Genomic DNA, 22,787 nt, shown 5'->3' with positions numbered 1-22,787 from the left:
CTTTTACTGGAGCAACTCTACATGACTTTTTTGGTGATGCTCAAATTACTCCTGTAAGAATACTTTAATAACTGTTATCCTCATGCTTACACATGGGGGGTGTAATTTCTAGAGAGCTTCGCCTAGGAGATCTCTTTAAGGAAATAACGTTTTGCTCTGAGTGGCTCCGTGTCTGATGGTGTTACAAGCATCGCAGCTTGATGGCCTGCCATGCCAGAAACAACTTACCCTCAAATTTTGTAAATTCCCAAAAGCTGCCTTCTTCAACACTGATACTCTGCCACAAAGAAGTTCTTCCCTTTGCCTTGCCCATGAAAGAAAATCCAAGTTTAAAAAGACAGGCTCTGAGCTGGGCGTGTTGTGTGAATTTAGTCAATAATTACTCCTGCTCTCTACTACAGGTAAGGCAGGCCTGAGAACTGAAAAACAAACACAAGAAATAAAGACAATTCTACTTCTTCAAAGCTAGCAGGGATTTTTCCTTGTTTAGATCTCTGCATTTAGTTTTCAATGCTATCTGAGCTGCTCAGCTGGCTTCAAATGTCTTGACTTCAACTCAATTCCCATCAAAACAACAATTTAGGGTGTCCAGAACATGTCATAGGAAAGCAGAAGACAGCTTTACGGTGGCATCTGCACTTTATGTTGTTAGAGAGGCTTCAGACTACCCTGAAAAACCAAAATAACTAAAAATATGGTCAAGCCTCTTCACACACTCCTTTTTCCTCCAGTTAATTAAAAATGATACACTATTTAAATCTCATTTCCTCCTACTGGGCACCCGAGGCTGAAAAAAGCAGACCTTCACCAAACCCATTTCAAACACTGATTACTTTTAAATTCAGAAGTAAAGTTTTTTGCAAATAACTTAGGAGGAGTGAATCCAGTTGTCAAGAGTCTGTTGTCTGGATGGTTTTTATTGCAGTTTAAAGACAAATAAAAGCACTCCTGTTCTGATTACATTCAGAGAGAAGATGCAATTCATGAAACATAATGAGTTTTTCAGATCTGCAATACTGAACTTGTTTGGTTGCTTTTTTTTAATTGAAAAGCCTATCTGCCATTTTGTCGATCTATTTGGTATCCAAGTGCTTTTAAACACTGGCACTTAAACAATATGAAATCCATCTTTGCCAGAAACCTTTAGAGCAGGTAAGTGCAAGTAAATTACAGTCTTCTTTACAGCATCACAAACTTGAGTAAATATTGGTCATTATAGACTCCATCTAAGGTATCACAACACACTGGAAGCTTACCTTTTTTTTACCTGACTTAACCAAGTTGCCACTAGCAAATGGATTTATAGTTAGAAGATTTACGTAATAGAGATTTCAGTTGTTTTGTCACTGAGTATCTGCAGATAAAAAAGGCCAGTAAATTTGATGAGACAGTACACAGTTCCCCAAAATACAGCAGCATTTTGCAGCTCCTATTGAGAATTTTGCTGCTTTTAGGAACTATAACTGATGTGTAGCATTAATCACTATTTTAAATTGACATATCACGGCAGTAATACAAAGCTACGGCAGACAAAGGCTTGCTAATATACAGCTCTAGCTGCCCTAAACAGCCATTTCTTAACTTTAAACGTTTTCCCACAATGCTTGGTCTGTGTAAAAAACATCCCACTTCAAACAACGTCCATGAAATCGAGTCACTGAATGGCTCAGCTATGCAAGTGCAAAGGTGATCAAAGCAACGCAAATGTATCAAGAATAAAGATGGTGCACTGAACACTGAATAATGAACATATTTTTTTTATCAACACAGACACTTGTCTGCAAAACATCTACAACTGGAGGACTGCTTCTTGCTCCCTTGGACTTGAGTTTCATCCCTTACAGCAGACGGAGGCAGATGAAGCCCTTGCATGCAATGTCCCATCTGTGCCCTTAAAAACCTTACAGGGACCTTCATGCCTGCAGAATACAACACCAGGGTGATCAGAGGAAGGTCTGCTCAGAGAACCAGCCTCCATGGTGGCTATGCATTTGTTTTAGAGACTGCTTCCTGGCAAGAGGCCCCACAATTATATAGAGCAGTATTGTCTCTTCACGCTGAACAGCTTTTTAAACCAAGACAAACTGCATGTTTATGCACAGGAATTAAAAGGATACAGAGAATATAGCCCATGTGAGCCAGGTGCAAACCTGAAGCCCAGACTCTGGTATCAGACCCTTGACTGAGCTGATCACGAGATCCCAAGAGAAATAACTGAGGGTTGTCATTTTGTTCAATGCACCATCAGGTGCCATCTCCATAAATGCCTTCTACCTTATGTCTGCCACATGGAAGGGAAACGCTTTCCTCTTAGTCCTCTATCCATTTTATAAACTAATGCCCCACTACTATCAGCCAGCTGACAATTGAGTAAAGCTTAAAAGGAAGAAGAAACACAAAAAGATTTGCAGCTGTTCTTACCTGTTTATTAGTACTGGTTCAAGAATTCAGTTTTGTGGAGTTTACACTCCCTGAATAGGAAATAGCAAGTAATTTGCATGCTGCTGGCCCAGCCGATTATTTTGGGAAATGCTGAGAAGTTGGGTGTCAGCCCGAAAAACGAGCATGGTAATGTATAGGAGGACACCAGCCCTGCTTGAAGGAATTCACAATTCCTAAAGGTAAATCAGCAATCACAGATGGTGAATAGTGAAAAAAAAAATGTACTAGCAAAGTCGGCAGTGTAGTAGATAGACGTGTTTTCTTCCATCTCTATTTTGTTTTTCCATATATTAAATATAACCTCAAACACTATGTAATACAGCACATGGCATCCCCATCTGCTACACCTACACCTCTTACTCTGAAAACACCCATGCAATGAAAACAAAAGTGGAGACTGCTTTCGGAAAGAGCCACCTACTTCCCATCAGCAACTTCCAGCAGCTTTGACAGTCACAACAAACTCCACAGTCCCCCCAGTTTCCCACAAAAGTCACTCTCCATCCCCTCCTGCGTAATCCCACACGTGCTGTCTGCTCTTCTCCCCTGTTTCCCCACTGTCCCTCTCCTGCTGCTGAGAGCTCCACTCCTCCAGGGATGTCCACAAATACAAGGGGAAGATGCCGTCCACTGATCCAACACTGTTATAGGTGTGCCCTACCTTATTTTGAGCCATGAGATAGTTAAAAAAGCATGCAAAATAAGGAAATGATAATTAGCATTATACTTGGGGAGTATTTAAGAGAAGAATACTTTTAGTTTCAGTGTTTGCACATGTATTTCTTCACTGAACAGGCACTAAGAGCAGGAGCGCTGCTCTGGATCTCCAGACTGAACTGGACACGTGCCTGGTCTCGTTTTGCTCACTGTAAAACAATATAGGACAACAAACAGTGCCAGTCTGTCAACAAAAGCACTTTGGGCATACTTTACATGCTCTTTAAACATCTGCAGAGATCTATCATGACCTTTAACAATGTAGAGAATAGATCTTACTGCTCATGTTGTGCTGCATGCTAATGCTGCTTTATGGAAGCACTGCCCCGGGAAGGAGAATATCCTTTGCAAAGGGATGAAGTGCCTTGGTTCAAGATTCAAAAGCAGAGCTAGCAAGAGACTATGATGAGCAACAGGAAGGGAGAAGAAAAAACTTACTGCTAAATAGCTTTCCAGAGAAGCATGAAAGTAGGTTTCAAGCTAATTTCAAGCTAATTGTCTATGGAGACAAACTGCTTTCCTGCAAACACTCAGGGCAAAAAGGACTGTTCACATCCAGAAGCTGAGGACATCACTACCCAAGGAGCAAGTGCTGTACAGGGGGTAGTACTCACCTATATAATGGTCCTAGAACCTTTCATATTTTTATTTGCAATTTTCCTTGTGTAAACTATACTAACAAATAGCCCACCCTGAAGCTAAAATATTTCCTTAGCTTTTAACATGGACAAAATGTAGGAAACTGTGCACACTTCTACAGTTACTTTAATTAGAGAGTCAGAAATCCTACAGAAGCTAAAGAATAAACCATGCAGGAGCAAATTTTAAAGACTAAACAAGGGAGAACGAGTTCATAATTTAAAAGATACCAAAACACAGTAGATACAATTACTCTATGTTGATCAGTTCCTTGTTTGGGGGCGGGATTCAATACAGGAATATTAAAAAAATCCTTCCAATTCAGTCTTTTTTTCTTTCTTGCTAATCTTTGGGAAGCACAATGGGAATAGTGCAATTAATTTATTTTTTTAAGAGTAACTAATAGCAGATAAGTCTGAACACAAGTTCATAGAACTACAATGTAAAATTTTAAAAAGTGCTATATTCTAAGAAATTTTGGATTCCCCATTTGGGGGGGGGAATTGTAATGTTAAGGTATTGTTATGTTAAGTAATATTAAGTTATGTTAAGTAATACCTGAAGTAATATGTTAGGTAATATTAAGTCATTGTAATGTTAAGGTATATAAATGACAGCATTATATGTTCCTTAGATTTTGAAAGTCCAACTTGGACATCAGAAACTCCCAACACAAAAGCACACTGGTAGGAGCAGACAAGCTGTGCTCCGGGCACAAATCCTCTGCTGGAACTAGGAGTGCAGCCTTGCCGACTGCAGACCCATGCACAGACACAACACCCCACCACCAGGTTCATCCCTGTCGCCTCCCTGCTGCGCAGCTCCCACAAACACAGACTGTGGCTAGCTTTCAGCCCGTTTCCTTCAAAAGTCTAGAAAAGAAAACCTCCCTGTTTATTTCCACAGCTAGGTTTTTAACAATGTTTGTGTTTTCTTAAAGGAGACCAGACACCAAAATCTGATGCAGATATTGAATGTCATACAACAAACAAGATAGAGGGTATCACCTGCTGCTAAATAACCCCTTGGCTCTCCCATATGCCACATGCTATGAGCTAGTTTGTTCTCCCCACCCCCAAGAGGACCCAGTGACACTTTAGAAAGTCCAAAGGAGGTAACAACATTTTCCTGGGATGGAGCAGTGCCTTACAAGGAGAGGCTGAACAGGTTGGCAATCTGCAATCTGGAGAGGAGAACGTGTGGTGTCATCAAAGCTAATAAAATGAATGCAGAACTGTTTTCACCAAACCACACAATATTACAAATGGGGGGGAAGAAATAATAATTAAAAACTATATATATATAAAATCAATGAGACTTGTAGCAGATACATTTAACATTGAAAAAAATACTACTCTTCCCTGTGGATTGGGAAGATCTGGAGCCCATTGTGACCAGAGACAGCAGAAGCAGCAGGATCGGCACAGTCCAAAGGGACCAAACACATTAGTCAGTGGAGATGACAGTGCTATAGCCTGGCTGAAAGCAACATAAATTACAGTAACGTTTACTGACTAGTTACATATTTGAGCTATTGTTGGGAGATTTTGTTTTAAGATCACCTTAGTGGAAGTTTATTCAAAGTGATGGGCTTCAAGTATAGTGAAGCACAACTCCTCCAATACAGAAAGGTATAATCAAACCTTTAAAATTAATTGTAACTCAGAAAGAAACCCTGAAATATGAAGGGTAAGAATACCGTTAAAAACTGTGTTTTAATGGACTCCAGGAAAGGCAGCATGGGGTTATTTCATTGCATCAAGCATCTTCTAAAGTGGCTTTAGAGAACAAAAGGGGATGCTTGTTTTGGCTCTGAAACACAAAGTGATCATTTCTGTGTCTGTCTTAGTACCAAGCAGCTTTTTGTTCCACAATCAGTACCAGGAAATAGTCTAGAAGAAGAAACTCTTGTATATTGTTGAGTCAAAACTAGACCCTGTGCAGGCTGTTGCATTTTAGTTTGAGAAAAGACCATGTATTGTTGAGCCCATAAATTAATATAAATGGCAAATACTACTATTGCATTCCTTTGTTTATCAAACTCTGCTCAAAGTGAAGGTTTACTATCATTAGCAAAGTTCAGTCCTCTCATTTATCAAAACTGCTGTAGCCATATTTCATGCATCAGCAACATTTTCAGAGACATGCATAAAAGGGGATGAAAAGGAAGCTCTTGTGAAGTAATTATTTTACAGCTGCTGTTAATATTAACTACTTCTTCAAGGGTTGCATGGAGAAAGTCATAATCTACTTATAAATGTGTTTAACTGTGATGGTTCCTCAGATTATCGAACTCTGCAATTAAAACATGAAAAATATCAACAAAATTATTTTCAGGAGTATTTAAAAACAACTCAAGTGCTTCATTTCCCCGGCATGATGATCACACTTCTTCTGTATATCAGACACAATAAATACATCATTCTGAGCTCTGGCAAACAGGTCTATATAGTTTTTAAATGTGGACTTACACTGAAAGCTTTTACCTGTAATAAATTTATTTCATACTATTGAGTTTTAAATAATTTTATGTATCTGAAGGAGAGGAAAGTTATTCTCTGCAGCAGAAATGTGTTTTATGTAGGATATGATCCCAGACTGTGCGACTATATTCAGTGACCTGAATGCAGCTCTTCACAGTTCTATGTAGATCTGCAGTCTGCCCCAGACACCATCCAGGGACGAACAGATACAGCTCAGGGTCTACAGCAGACTCGTGGCTTTCCAGAGAGCAGGCTGGCTACCTGGCAGCACACACCTACCTTTGGGCTGAATCGCTCCCTCCACTCCAGCTTTACCATGCACCAGACTAGTCTTAGAATTGCACATGATGCCTAAACCTCCAGGTGTTACGGGAGCTGCTCTTGCCAGCATCTGTGATGAACACTCTTCAAGAATTTTCCTGGGCTGAGTAGTTTTACAGACCTTTATTTCTCCAGGTATTCGACCTTGTTATAAAATAAAACTAGCATTCAAGTTTTCTCTTTGCTCCATTTTGTAAATTTACCTACAAAAAGTTTTCAAGTCTCATTCCTAATGGTGTCTCTTAACTTAAATTGATTTGTAAGTTTTACAGGCACTGTTTTATAATACCTTTTCTAAAGCTTAAAAGTAGGTGCTGAAGAAAGTGTTACAGAAAATGAGTAATCCAAGACTAAAACCTTTGAGCTATTCTACAATTAACTAGGAAATAATCTAAATAAGGAGAGGAAAACTAAGTGATTCATGGGAAGCTGCTGCATTTGTTTTCTGCCCTCTTTCCAACACATTGGCATGCACACCAAAATACAGTACTGAAGAAGTTTCTCTTTTACAGGAATGTTATGTTTCATAGATTCCCAATACAAGCCATCAACCATGCTGCAGCATCCTTCTTCCATTCCTACCTCCAACACAGACTGCAGTGTCTTCACTGAGCAAAATCGCTCAACTGGCTCCAGAAGTCATCACTGCTTCATCTCTCTGATCTAATGAGCGCTGCTAGAAAAGACAACTCACATCCATGTCTCTCCTCCGAAGCATCTGCAGGTGAGCCAATAAAGGTAATAGCAATATTAAACCAACTACAAGGATCAAGAGGAAAACTCCAGGTACTGGGTAAGCACTGTGACAAAACTAATCTAGAATAAGTTTTATGGGGGAGGGGGGGAGATAAACAAACATTCAGTGTAAAAAAAGAAAAACAAACAATTCCAGTCAAATGAGCCACAGAAAAAGATTGAAGAAAAAAAAACAACCCTAAACTGCAAGACTTTCCACCCTGAAAAGACTGGCAAAATGCTGACGATGCCAAAGTCAGGCAAACTAAATAAATCATATTGTTAATAAACAAAACAAACAAAATCCAAAGAAAAAGAAAAAAGAAACAAAGTTTATTTTAATTAAAAGCACTAATTTAAGACTGTGAGAGACAAGGCAGATTTTCTTGAGAACAAAGGCAACACAAACACCCCAACTACGAGAGCATTTAAGGAAGCAGCAAGTGCACACTTGGGATTTCTTGGTTTTAATAACAGCTCAAATCAGAGAAAGAAGAGTCCACACTGACAATTCCTGGAGGCAGGGCCGGTGCTTTATAACCCAGCAGAGCCACATAGCAGCAGCACCCATCCCTCACTTATTTTTCAGCTCAAATTGCAGTTGCTCCTAACCCAGGAACTGAAACACAGTAGCCTTGAAATTAATACACTGATCCAATAAAATGGGAAAGATAAAGCATTTCTTCAGAGAATCAAATAACAGGTTGCCAGAGCTTGCACCTTCCTTATTTGTAAGTCATTTTTATTTCAGCCTCAGGATTCTTAGGAACTGGATATGTGGGACTTCCTTTTCTTTCAGACCTTTTATGTTGGAAACTCTGAAAGGGGGAAAAAAGAACAAAGAATGAAACTTTCAAATTTTGGGTCACAGTGTTCAAGTCAGAGTAAGACACTACCTCTCCTGTGTTACCAGAGGTAGAAAATGTAATGTATAGCAGAAAGCCTCTATTTCCCAGATAGGACTGGTAGCTTTCTACACGAAAGACTTCTCAGTCGTGAAAGCCTGAGTCAAAGAGACATTTCAATGGATAGTGGGATAGTGTTCCTCAAACTCCTAAAGCAGTAAGGATCAAACCCTCTTGTCCTGTAATAAAATAAAAAATTCCTGTAATAAAAATCAAAGGCCAATAGGTACACAGCTTGGGGGGGGGGCAGGCAGGAAGGTCACACAACACAGTTCTGCAAGCTCATGAGCTCTTCAAAAAGCAGCAAAGTGCTGCTTACAAATAGACGATCAACAAGTAGCCCTGTATCTGCTCCTTCACAGCCTCATCGTTCCCTGAATCAACTTTCTCCATAAAAGACCATGAGCATCATTCTCACTCATCATCAGAAAACATGTCTCTTTCCCCTGCCAATTATTTTTGATTGTACCTTGCTTGCAATATTTTGCTCAGCTTTGCTGCACTGCTAGAAACCAGCTGAAGTTCCCATGATTGAAAATAATAAGTTAAAACAAAGGTCAGGATAAGCAATAACCCTAAAGCTTTTGTACAGACATACACTTTAGAAATGTTAGCGCTGCCACAGCTCTCATAATTGATGCAGTGACTTGCCTCTTGAGGCACCAGAACTGCATCAAGATTAAAAAAAATAAAAAAAATAAAAAAAATTAAAAAAATCACTGTATTGGAAGAAAACCAGTTTAAGCACTGACTTGATACTTAACCACAACCAAAACCAAATCCAAATATGTTTTCTTTTGTTCAGTCATTTTATTTCCATTTCCCATATTAAAAGCGCAGTTCAAAGGAACGACCTGCCTTGGCTGGTTTCTACAGTCAACAGCAAGCTGCAGCCCTGAAACGCCCCGAATTGTACCAGAATTTGTCCATCAAGTACATAGCCTGGCTTCTGGACCTTCTTATTGTCACTCAGAAAAGGTGTATGTGTAGAGAAGAATGACAACATACCATTTCACACCAGGGTTGTGTCAGGTGGATGCTTTCCTGCATGCCACCAGGCAGGACACAACAGCATGCCCGACCTTGGACTGAAAATTTTCATGGTTGGCCATTCCTGTCCACACCACACCACTGCACTCCTTACTGTTTAAAAATAACTAATAATCCAGTAAGTATCAATACACCCCAAGACAACTCATTCTGTATTTCCTCTTTTTTTGCCCTGTTTCCATAACCAGCTCTTATTTTTGCCATTGAGTTTGACAAGTCTGTTGACATTTGAGGTACACAACGAACCCAGGTGTTGTACGAATTTTTCATTTTGCTCTTCCCATCTCAGACTACCCTCTCTTTGATTAGACTGTATCTTGGTTAAAATTTCACTGCCTTGTGCTACATGGTCAGGAGCTCCCTACACTTGTATCTGCTGAGCCACAGAGATGCCGTACTGAAGGTGGTCCTGCCTACTGAACAAGAAGAAGGGAAAAAAAATTCTGCTACATCTTGTCCATTGTGCTCAACATCATTTTCTCTTGTTGTCTTTCCCTCGAAGAAATAATCCAATTCCACTTCGTCACATTACCTGCCAAAAACTGTAAAGGTCAGAGAAAAATATAGACAGTGCAAGGGAGGGTTTAAATTACTTTCTCCAAGATTATATCCACTTATCCCCTACCAGGCACACCAGACTGATCTGCAACCTGATCATCTCTGGCTTGGCCAACCTGGGTTTCGTATCTGCAAGTAATATCAGAAAGTTTTTAATCAAATGGCTGAGTATCTAAAGTCAACTTCTTTCCAACATATGTGATTGTTTTAAGAAGATCTGAGCAAACTTTACATGAGCTCCCATAATTGTTAGAACATATGAATCCAACACCCTTCTCAAAGGCTTTTAATGAGTCTCTGCAGTTTTAATTGGCAACTGACTGTTGCCTTATTTTACCTTGCAAATTATCCACATTACCAAGCTCCTTGTAAAGTCAGGGTAATTTCTGGGGCTGCAGCTAGCAAGCTAGGGAAGTATTTCCATAGGACTCCATTAATATAAACAGTGGTTGAAAATTCAAACTCATCCAAGCTTGGCAACAAATTGATAAAATACTGCCTTAATCACACTGCAAAGCACTGAGTTTTGTACAATTAGCACTGTACAAAAGTGCTAAGCAGAGAAGCTTGAGAAAGTCTTGTGCTGGCTTTTGAGGAGACACCCTTAGTTTCACCAGAAAAAAGATTTACATAATTTACAGTTTAACAACTTCAGCTTGTGTTTTCGTTTTTTTTGCTAATATTGTTTTCCTAAAAACATGGACTGGTGTTGAGTATAACTCCACTGAAACTGGCAGCCTTGAATTGAGATGTTTTTGTGAGAAGTTTTTATTCGAATTTTTCCCCCGAGAGAATATAATTTCAGATGCTAAGGCTACCTTTCAAATAAATATAACATCCTTAGCGCATGAAGAATACACTCCTTTCACAAAATCAGTGCTCCCCAAAACTGCCCGCAAAAATGCTACTAACTCTGCTCATCAGATTATTCTTTAAGAGGAATGAGAACTACTGCACAATATTAACAGCAGATAAATTTCTGCTTACTAAAAAGATCTTTTGTGTTATCAAACGAAGAATTACAAAGTTTTATATACAACCCAAATTCAACTGAGGGGTTTTTTGTCTTTTTGTTTGTTTGTTTGTTTTCTGACATCTCATAGTTCTTTCTACCACCCATGTTACTAATAAACAAAACCACATTTGAATTTTAATACATTTTTGCTTCTTTCAGACTCGTGTGATAACACACTTGGAAATCCTGTTTGCTTGGCAATGAGCAAGACAAAATCCTTTCTTGGTATACACGAAAGATTCCTAATTAACAGAGTCTAATATTGAGCTGCATGGCTTGGATAGGGCCAAGGTGCATGCGCACATTTCTTGTCCAGCCTCCTTTATGATCACTGGACTCTCGCACTAATGCTATACCCGCAGATGGGAAGAGAAGGGCAGCAGGCTCCCAACTGCAGCTAGTCACACACACACCGATTTTTGCCTTCGTGCTAATAGGCGACCAAGGCAGAGATTTCAGACACACCAGCATTCAGCCTGTTATTAACCTATGTAGGTGGCAGAGAGTTACACAGATAAAGTAGTCAGCCAGAGCAGAGGTAAACAAAAACAACAGCAAAACCTAGCTTACTTTTAATATTCAGATCACACGCTGAGTCAACAACATGATTTCTGAGTGATGTGAAAACACAGCTTACCGCCTTTACTATTTTAAGACACTCAACTAGTTTGCTCAAAGAAGCAACAATAGTAATTTGAGATATATAGGTAAACAGGTGTATTTGGAGAATACCACTCTCCCAGGGGATTAGAGACATCATTTTAGTTGTGAGATAATTTATCTGTAATGAGTGGGAGTTTTCTTTTCCTTATTCTAATGCACTGAATTTAATTATTTGTTGGAATCAAGGAGGAAAGTCTGCTTTAAATTGCAAGTAGCATCAAGGTTTGCATTTAGGCACTTGAGAACTCTGGCTAATGAATACTGACAGAGGAAAAAATTAGCTGCTGATTTGGATTTAGCTGTATATGTAATGGAAGCCGATCTGTGAACACCGGCGCTTTAGAAAGCCATGACAGTGAAATACTTGGAGCATCAGACTGAATAGTCTCCACCAGAAAAAACGACACTTATTCTTTCTGTAATATCTGGAAACGTAAAGCAAAAGCTTCAGAATAACAACAAAAACAAACAAACAAACCGGATGTCAAAAAATTGTAAGTAGTTATCTCAAAGATGAGTCCACATGTCATGAGATGTGGCCCTACCTTCCTCAGTGCTTCTGAACACCCAAGGGTTAGGTTGCTCTTTCTTCCCAAGCCCTGGTTAGACCCCATCCTGCTTTTTCTTAAGACTGTAATAATATTGAAAAAATATTATAATACTTCTCTTGGGGCAGACTTTCAAAAGACCTGGGTTGTCTTATTAAAGAGGTTTTAATGAACCAGAAGGAGTCAGATCAGAATAATTAAATTTTAAAGTCTTCTACATTATTTTTAAAAGACAAAGTCCTTCCTACAGTGATTTATCCCTTTAAGTTTGCAATCTCCTACAGAGTGAGCATCAGCTGAAGAGCCCATGTAGACTAATGCAGTGAGTAATGACACTAAAAACTTTATTATTTACAAAGCCAAAGCAAGAGTACACATACAAACGAGTTACAGCAAGAGATATCAACACAGCTGACACATCATTATGGCCCAAAGGCACTGTTGAGCTTCACACTACCATAATGCATCCTTCACTCAGTCTTTGCTGCAACTTCATTTTTCAAAAAGAAATACAAACGTCCTTGTAATGAAGTACTGGCAGGCATATCAAAAAACACTTCTGACACTCCGGAGGTAATGGAAATCTATCTCCTGAAAATTGAGAAGCCCTAACTTAAAGCGTTTCTCTAAACGAAAGTTGGATGATGCCCCCTGACACATCTTCACCATGTCCAGCTTCAATGCTGACCGGGTGTCTATTGTCATTACAATCATCAATTGTTCATTTCTCCTGAAATAAACCTTGTAACGATCAAAGTTATCAAACTTAATGGACTATTTACTAGCATTCACTCTTTTAGAGATTTATGACATTTATTTATCATTCAGCCAAAAGAACAAACAACTGTTTGAAGTTGTTTGTTAGCAGCAGCGGCAACAACTGAAGTCAATAATATGCCCTAAATGGATCCGCACACCTCCAAGACCTCTGTTCAGTTAGGTCTAGCTGAAACGGTTCCCCAAAGTCAAGCTGTGACCTTCTGTGCCACCGCACTTGAAAGGATATAAAGCTGATTACAATCACAACTGCTACTTGTGCAATAATGAGACACAAAATACCTAAAAGTCCCTTGCTGGTGTTGGAAGCGAGATTACATGCCAGATTACATGCCCAACGGCTGCCAGCAGAAGAAGGTGCATAATTACCATAATTTTACGATGCCCATGGGAAAGGAACAGAGTATAACAATGAATACAGACACCTCTTTCTTGAACAAAGATCTCTCTGAGGACAGTTACAGTAGTGACCTTACTACTGCCCCCAATTTAAGCAGGAAAAAAGGATACAGTAAAACTAAGTGCCAAGTGGCAATCTGGAAGTTTGCTCAAGAGAAGAGACTTACATGAAAATGTGAGTAATAGTAAAACTGATAGTAAAAACTGCTGCCAGTATTATTCCCTTGTCACTTGTACAAACACGTTGAAATGGACACAACACAAGAACAGTGTGACTTTGCAGGATTACATGATGTAGTGCTCATGGTATCATTGGATCAGGACCCTTTTAGCACTGCATTTCTAAGGGGAACTAAACAATAACCATCCACTCATTTCCTTTTCTAGGATTCGACCATCTCCCCTTTTTCTCTGCTCTTTCCAACTTTATATAACTGTGTTATCACATAAGCCTGCAGCTTATCTGAATTCATCACCATCATCAATCCCCCAAACCTTTAACTGGGCAGAAAAACAGCCTGTACAGCTACATGGATAATGCACCTACGGGGCAGGAAGGTTTGGGGAGATATGGGGGATCAACACCCACTTCCCATTTGCACTCATATTCCCCTTGGTAGACTAGGGGGAAGGAGATAAAGCATCTCATAGAAGAACAGCCCAACACACTGTCTGAAGCAGCCTGGAGGTCTAGGGCTGTCCCTGTGGAGCTAGGCGTGACTTGTGCAATATGCACATTTGCGACATCATTTGGATTACTCCAAAGCATAAACTGTGCCACTGATAAGCTGACTATGTTGTAGCCAAGGATTTACCTGCAATAAACAGTACTTGTAAAAAGGCAAGGTTTGTGCAGGTGAAAATAGAGTACACCAGTCAAGTTCTTTAGAATTATGGAGAACAGCACGTTCTTCACAAAAAAAAAATCTAGTTATCTTTTCCTGTTTTGCCATTTCTGCCCATTTGTTCTCTTTCTTTCTCTCTCTTTTTGAAGCAAAATTAGGTATTTCTAAAAGGCTTTCTTCTGAACAGCACCTCACATGCCTCATTATTTTGGTACCACTTTTTTGTCTTTGTATTATTCTATCCCATCTGTACCCTTCTAACTTTTCCCCTACAGCATCTTTAAACTACAGAACTATCTATCACCTCCTATAAAACCTCTCCACTTAAGATGTCACCATAAACTCTTATCCTCAAGATCAAGGAGGATTGTGATATCATGTATCCCAAGTCTCAACTATTAATCTGAATTTAAATACAAACATATTTATGTTGTACACAGCAATGTGATTTCCCTTCGCTATTGTACAACCCAGGCTTTTGTCCAAAACATTCATAAGAGAAAGTGGATTATAGGAGAAGCACCGCAGACTTAGAGCAGGAGATCAGCGCCATCCAGGTTTTTTTTCCCCAGTTTTGTTTAGTCAGTTTAGGGGGAAAACAATGACTCATCCTGAAAAATTACATAAGCTTTACTTACAGAGTTTCCCTTGAAGACTTACACTTACAAGGGTCAGATATGCTCTTCTAAGCAACAGCCATGTCATGAGATTCAGCAGGAATCGTAAGAAAAGCTATGGTATCAGCTACAGGCTCCTATGCATAAAGTAGCATCAACCGCTGTACTAACATAGGAGATTCCCTACACGAACAAACCTGAGTGAAAGAATCTGGTGAAGCACTTCTTTTCCATCTTCTTCCTGCTCACAGTGGCTAAATTCCATACTATAATCCATGCCATAAAGAGTTTAATTAATTAAGAAAGTGGACCATCTAACAGAATCTGCAGGTCCAAAAGAGAGATAAGAAGAACCTGACTTCTCAATGAAATCCCAAGCCATTCAACATCAAAGTTCAAAAATGATCTTACTTTTGACAGTTGCTGTTCGGGTGCAATTGTAGAGGATTGCTAACTCCCCAAAGACTTTGCCAGGTCCCATGGTGCACAGCTTCACACCTTCTTTTGTCACTTCAACCTTGCCATCTGTGAGAAAGAAAAAAAACAAAAGACTATTTTAAAAGGGAAATTAAGTTATTTCAGACTTAAGTTTTAAAAGATATTTGATTATACTGTGAATAAAAATACCAGGACTCTTACAACTTTAAAACCAATTAAATGTATTATGAAGGAGAGGGCATAAACTCAGAAAAAGGTTAAAAACGACCGTTGCATATATAAGCTTTCAACACTTGAGTTTTCTTAGTGGAGTAGCTGTACAGTCAGGAAATACTTACTAGTACACTAAGCTCAGTGTGAACTTTTGTTTCATGTATTACACTTTCAGGTGAAATTTTCTCCAATTTTTGTGTTAAAAAAGGAAAAGATTTAGGTCTTTAACATCATACATGAAAACCATGGAGTAATTTTGCTCATTTTCACTGAGAAACTAATCCCTTAGAACACTCATCCATGAATAACACAGCTATTATCAAAAGGAAAATTACTTTGACCTGTGGCTATTATTTAATTCCCATCTCACCGTACCTTTCCTTTTTGAACACATCATCTTATGAGAGCAAGTCTGCTTTATCTGCTTACCAATACCACGCTGAGGGGAGACGTGAGGGGGATTTAAAAGCAAAGTCTGAATGGAAAGAAAGCAGCTCAGGGCCAATCTGGGGGTTTCAAAGGACATCTGAGGAACAAGAGCCAGGAGAAGGGATGAAACTGAAGACGGTCCTATCACCTCGTGCACACACAAGTGATGCCACGACGAGAAGCAGAGTACACGCATGGGGGGAACATGGGGTTATCATGCCTACGACCACCATTTAGGCTGTAACAGATAAAGTGCAAGACAGAGAAGTAAGAATTTCAAATGTTATCAGTCACTAAAAACCTTCCTCTCACCCCAAATTGGGAAGCAGATTCTTAAGAGATCCTGCTACACCAGCCCCCAGGGCATCACTGACTTGCTCTCTGTGGGTCTATATGTGGCAAGAGGGAAGGTCAGCATTTACTGGCTCTTACCCGCCTTATGGCTATCTGCATTTGTATGTTAGATACCAAACTGGGACTCAAATGCTTGCAAAAATAAGTAACTCCAATTAATTTGCTAAGAGATGATATACAACCCTACCTCCTAGAGAGGGAATCCAGAGGTACTTACCACAAAGCAAGACCACCATCACAAAAAGAAACTTCTCCTACATAATATATATGCTCTGAAATACAGTCCTGTCAGCCCTACATATCTGTGTCTAAATCTACACCACTGTACCCACGATACCCCTCAAAGCAAGAATGACTCCAGCCTACTGGAGTGCTACTCTACCAAAACAACACAGCAATGAGAAAAAGCAAACTTGGAGGACTCTGAAACAAATTTAGACACCATATCCCTACTAGACACATAATAAGGTAAATCAAATTGAGCAGAAAGCTTCAAATATTTCCACAGCAGAATAAAGAAAGAAGGTAACGGTATGTAGAGGTGAATGGAAGAAGGTATTATATTAAGGCAGGGCAAACTTTCAAGCGTGCCTTTTTAAAGTATTTTGCACAAAGTATTTTGGAGGGAGAGGGGTCTTACACTGTCTGGTGCAATAGATCCTAAGATCTATTGCTGATTTAAAAAATTAAATTAAAAAAAAAATCTTGTTATTTATGAAACTAAAAGTTACTCTTTGATAAATAGCATGACCTAAAGGTTACCTGGCCTGTGGGAGTGTAAAGATTGCAGCAGTGCATTCTGTAATAGAAGGGGAGTGGAGGGGGGAAACGGATGGGGAGGGGATGGGGGGCAGTGTCTATTAAAATTTCTTTATTACAAGTTATTACTAATAAGCAAGTGTGTGTGTGTATATATAATGCTACTACGAAATTACTACCAGAGAGCAAGTATATATTTCAATATTAAGAGCAAGTCTCTAAAATTATCACTAGTAAAGCAGCAAATATACTTGTGATTGATGACATATATAAGTACATATCTATCTCTCTCTCTCTACATGCATACACACTTATACATAAGGAGGAGACAATGCCATTTCCTTTGGGAGACACTGGCCAGTTACAGTGGACTGGCAGTCATGGTGTGCACGTTTCTGCAGCTCCCATCACGGCAGGGAGAAATACATGGGATGGTAATGTGTAAAGACAAACAAAGTATAAAGATATGGCATCCATCATGTTGAGTATTAATACTAGCCATTGATACTGCACAGTTAGCACCTATTAAAGGTCTGCCAAGAATGCACTCACCTATATTCACACAGTAAAGCAATCACAGAAATACTAAAATACACAATATCATACTTCGAGGCTAATAAATAACCTTGAGAATTAAATTCTGAGGTTGCTGATTTATTGTTAGTTTCAAATAGACCCCAATTCCATTCCTTGTATAGGCTAACTTCCCTTTAAAAGTCAATTTATTTTTATCATTATTTTTGATAAATGTTTGATTCATTTGTTCATATTAAGTATCAATCTAATACAAAGCACAAAAATAGATTTTATCTCAAGATTTTATCTCAAAAATTTATCTCAAGAATGAGCAAAATCAACCTTTAATGGTGCCTCACACACTTTGGAAACTCTGAAATGATTTTGAAAAACACGGGTTTTTTTAATAGAACTGAGTTTCAGCAGAGCTGAAATGGGGATATTTGTGCAAAAAGCTCTACAACGAATATCCGCAAAGGGAATGAGTTTACCTCACTTTTAGCTCATGGAGTCGTAACCGGTTCCAGAGAAAAGACAGACAAATCTGAGCAGTAATGCACAAATAGATCACATTATTCAAAAGCATTTTGAGATCTGTCCCACTGCTCAAGATGTCATCTGTTGCTTCCCAAAGCAATCCATGCTGATCATTCATCTTTGTAAGAAAGCTACATATATTCCCATATCCCATTTGTGTTCTTATAAGGACTTAAAAATAAGAAGTTGGGTTCTGATTCTTACAGCTCAGTGGTTTTTTGGGGAGGAAGCATTTCTCACTGTATTAAAAAATTATGTGGTTCACTCATGATCATTGCATGATTACATGCGTGATTACAAATCAATGCTTCATCATCCACAGATGCTCTCCAAGGGTTGAGAGGAAGAGGAGATGAAAATCCCCACAAGGGAGTAACGATGCTGGAAAGGACTGCCTTGGGGTTGGAAGGAGCTCACTGGAGTAATATACAGAAATATTAGCTCAGCTCCCATCAATTTACAGCCTATTTTTCACATGTAGAAAATTGAGCTCTCACTGCTGTAGCTTGATGACAAATTCCTGCCTGATTATGGCAAAGGACTTTGAGATTTGAGATGGAAAGCACAATATTGCACAGATTATTTTTACTACAGTCTTCATGACCCTTTTACTGCAGCAACCATTTCCCACAGTATGCAAGAAACATATTGGCGATGAAATTAAAATACTATTTTAAAAAGCATAGAGAAGACTTCCTAGCAAAATATGGAGATACAGGCAAGAATACGTAAGACAACGTTCTACAAAAACAAAACCAAAGCAAACTAATTTCCCTTACAGAAGAGGGAGTCAACTTCCAAAGGCAGGAGTTATTTCGATTTGTATGTAGTTATCCTACCCACTGTCAACTTTGAGTTTCAAGCAGCAGCTATAGAGTTGAGCAGAAAACTGTAAACTTCAAGAAACCCTTAGGCAAGCATAAATTGCTCAAATTCAATATAGTTTCTCTTTCACGGCAACCCCAAAAAGCCATTGACATTAAGCGAAAGATTTTAGTTAAAATCTCTCATGACTCAAGATGGTGTAGGGTTTGGATATTAGTCAAAAAAAACCACAAGCATTTGTTTTGATGAATTCAGTAAGGATTTTCTATATGGGAACTGCTCAAATTTGGAGGCGGTTACCAATAACTACGCTTAACTGCTTAGCCATTTGAAAGTGCTTTGTTTATAAAAAAACAAGAATGATTTAAATGCTCTTAAATGCTCATTTAACATTTGCATTCAAACTAGTTCTATTCCTACTAGATATCTGAAGCATAGATTGTGGAGAAGACACACAAGACTGTGGGTGCATTTCTTGCTACAAAACCTGATTCTTCCAGAAATATAATGTGACATGATGCACAGGCCTTGTTTGTCAAAACAAAACTAAAACTTACTTTTTTGAAAGCTAAAGAATACGAATTTCATATACAGTCATTTAAAAGCATTTTCTACCAGTTCTGCTAATGAAGTGGTGTTTTGATTCCAGCACCTGTTTCTTATTTGGCAAATTTGAATATAAAGTTACTACACACAGATGAAATAGCTATTATAAAATTTCTCCTGTTTCTACTTGAAACAACCAGAAGGAACACACTAATGTGACAATGACATAAATTACATTTTTTCAGAAAAGCCTCCCTAAATCAGTTTGAACATGAAAGCAACCTCTGTAACTGCAAAGCTGATGAAACTCTTCACAGAGACCCACAGCGTTTTCCAACAGGAAGGTTTTACTCATAGGAAGACGAGCCAATGCCTTAGCGAGGCTGTATTTTACATTCCCACCTTGTGACCAAGTGGTAGCTCTCCGCTCAGGTTGCAAAACAGCTCTTCGTTAGTCCCAAGTGACCTCTCTACCGAAAGGCAGTGCCTTGGCACTGGGGATGCATTACTACTGTGAACAGCAGCTCACAATTGCACCGTTTCTGCCCCTGCGCTAAGCACAGGGCACAAAGTCCACGGCAGCCTGGTCCACCTCTGCACCGCGAGTAACCCAACTTTGAGTTACTGGGTTAAAGTAACCAGGTTAAATTATGCTGCTTTTCCCCACCGCCCCTCCTTAAAAGGGTGCCATGGGGTTGTCCTTGCAGGACTCCCTGCAAGGACGAGCTGCTCCTTGATCTCAAGCTTCACGACCACCAGACACAGCTGAATAGGAGAGCTTCAGGAATGAACCGACCAGTTCAAGAGGCAGTCAGAGTGCGAGAAGTCACTTGAGTAACCTTTGCCTTGGTCCAGCACCCCCAGCTACAAGGCTGATGGTGTTTTATGGCTCCGAGCCCACCTCTGCTGCTCCTTCTCCCCTTTTCCAAAGCTCTGACATTCTTCTGATGCCAGAGCTGAGCAGCTCCCCGGTCCTCCTCAGACAGCTGTATTCTTCTACCAAGCCACAAAACAGTTCACGAGAGACTTCATTAGACAAACTCAGCTGCTGCAGGAGAAAATATATCTATTTTTTTCAAAGTACATAAGAAAAAGATTGAACAGGGCAGTAGCCTGAGGAAGGCTGGAACTGAAAGGCAAAGGTATTAAATCTTTGACACTACAGCAAGAGAAAAGATACAGGTAGGTTGCTTCTCTTTCAGTATGATTTAGTAATAAATCTGCTGTTTAATTACAATTTATCGTACCGGAGAAAGTCTCCCATGTTGTGTAATTAAGCAATCTGGAACATTAAACACCTAACAATAAACTCCCCAGACTGTGAGCAAAATTCACCTCTCATGGAAATAAAGGGTCTAACACAGCTATAAACAGAAAGAATTTTACCCATTTTCTTTTCCTAGCTGGAAGCCTACGCAGTGCAGTTTTCCATGTAGGAAATAAATTGTTTTCTTTGATGTATCAACCAGATAAAGAAACCAAAGGAAATGCAATACAATATTAATCAATTAATGGAGATAAATTTGCAACTTCTTTTGACATCTCCGTAAAGCAAATACCAAATAATGTGAGTGACGCTTTACTCGAGGCAAGTAGAAAAAGATTAGAAAATGCTGCGTTTCTGCCAAAATATTGAGCATTCTTGAATTCAACGTTGATATTTAATTCACAGCTGAGCTGATTTTGTGGAGTATCCAAACTATGCATTTTTATGTCAGCTGTAAGAAACTATTCCATATTGATGGAGAACAATGCAAGTTATTTTTCATATAGACAGAGCATAAAATAAAATAAAAATCTCTATGGATTTGCTAGCATGGAGGACTTACCAAGAGTAAATGCTAGCAGCTGTATTTTGGTGGCTGTACTTTGGATTCCCCTCAAGTCCCTATTCTTCTCCATTCCCACACAGACAAAAATATGCCCTGATATCATCTGCCTGCTCAGTCACTTCACTAATGGTCCTGCAAGCAGTGAAATGGGCCTTTCCCATATCACGTCAGTGTTTGACAGACACTTTCAGCAAGGCAAGTTTTACGAATCAATTCTCTAGCTCAAAGGGTGCCATCCATTTGGCTTTCTCACAAGGAACACGAGAAGGTGACCAACATGAGGACACAGAACAGAACAATGCCTCCAGAATCCACGAGTCTGCTCCCAACAGAAATAGCTGCCAGAAAGCAGTTTAACCATGCATAACCCAAAATATTTTGGGTTTGGCAGATGCTCAGAAGTCTCAATTACATGGGAGGCTCTTTGCTTCTTTTTCCAAGCTCAGTTATTTGAATCACATCCCACCTTTGGCAAAAGACATTTTTATGCTGGAAATTTTCTACCCACATTCCTTGGATTGAAAGACCAGCTACCTTCCTCTTTTATCCTTGTTTATTTTTTTCCCAGTGATCCTCCTGGACGATAAGAGCTAAAGCTTTATTCTCATTCCTTCGCACAGATTTTTATGTAAAAGCCATTCACCTAGGTGTAAAATTTCCGCATTGCCAAACGCTTTGCCTGCTTTCCCATCCATTTTTTCACTTGTCAACCAGAACTCACAACTTTTCTTAGCTTGTAAAATAGCTGAGGAAACAGAAAATTATTTGTGGTAGGTGCAGCTAAAATCATCCATTCTTGCTGTCTCCTAATATGTTCATGGAACACTGTTTGTACTATTACTCCTGCTTAAATGCAATGTTCAACTCCAACAGATGCAACTCCTCCGAACAACGAACAGAAGCCTTGTATTAAGCACGATGCTCCTCTCCAGCAGCTACAAGTAAGTCCAGGCTGCTACAAGTAAAGTATTGCTTTGAAAAAAGGGAGTGTGTTATAAAAATACTCCCCCAAACAGCAGGATGATCTTGCACCCCACCAATAAGGGCAGCTCCGTGAAAGCTCTGAAATAGCCAGTTTTGCAGTTTTATACATATAACTTTTGGTTGTAACTCAAGCCAGCTTGAAAACCAGAGTTGGTTTGCAAGATTTCAGGGAGATGCACTAAGACTTCAGGAAAATAAGCTTTTCCTATGAAATGCAAGAGGGAACGGCTTCCCTTGCTGCCCTCGACCCCACCAAGCGTTCCCTGAGGCCTGAGACTCTCGGCCAGAGCCACGCTTTTGCAAATTAAACTCCACATGCTAATTACATTGTAGTTGCAAATTTAAATGCGGAGCAATCAAAACTTTAATTGCTAAGTGGCTAGTTGACATCAGAGCCAGTCCAATTACGATTTGTTAATATTTTTGTTTGTTTCAAAATACAGACTGATAATGGTCTGCATTATTCATGGGGTTGTGCCCAAGCCACTGTATGTCTTAACTGTGGTGGCTGTGGAATATTACATTTCCTAATGATGAATATTAACAATATTAAAAGTAAATCCGTGGGGTTTTTTTTCTTAAAGCCCTTCTTAAAATAGGCCGACATTGAATTGCTCCCAGCTTGTCTCCTTCTCCAGCC

General features: G+C 39.3%; 1 protein-coding gene across 2 annotated transcripts in view; it reads right to left on the bottom strand.

The window, feature by feature from the left end:
- The window catches only part of PRKG1 (protein kinase cGMP-dependent 1), a 526,334-nt gene that overhangs the window by 317,445 nt on the left and 186,102 nt on the right, over window positions 1-22,787 (bottom strand). For both annotated transcript variants that reach the window (XM_072869342.1, XM_072869341.1), the window contains exon 3: window positions 15,126-15,239. In XM_072869342.1, the coding sequence (XP_072725443.1) occupies window positions 15,126-15,239 (114 nt within the window). The remainder of the gene's footprint in view (window positions 1-15,125; window positions 15,240-22,787) is intronic.

Source organism: Ciconia boyciana, chromosome 8, assembly GCF_034638445.1.
Source record: "Ciconia boyciana chromosome 8, ASM3463844v1, whole genome shotgun sequence".
NCBI classification, from domain to species: domain Eukaryota; kingdom Metazoa; phylum Chordata; class Aves; order Ciconiiformes; family Ciconiidae; genus Ciconia; species Ciconia boyciana.
The sequence above is the reverse complement of the archived record's forward strand: the minus strand, read 5'-3'. Positions and strand labels throughout refer to the sequence as shown.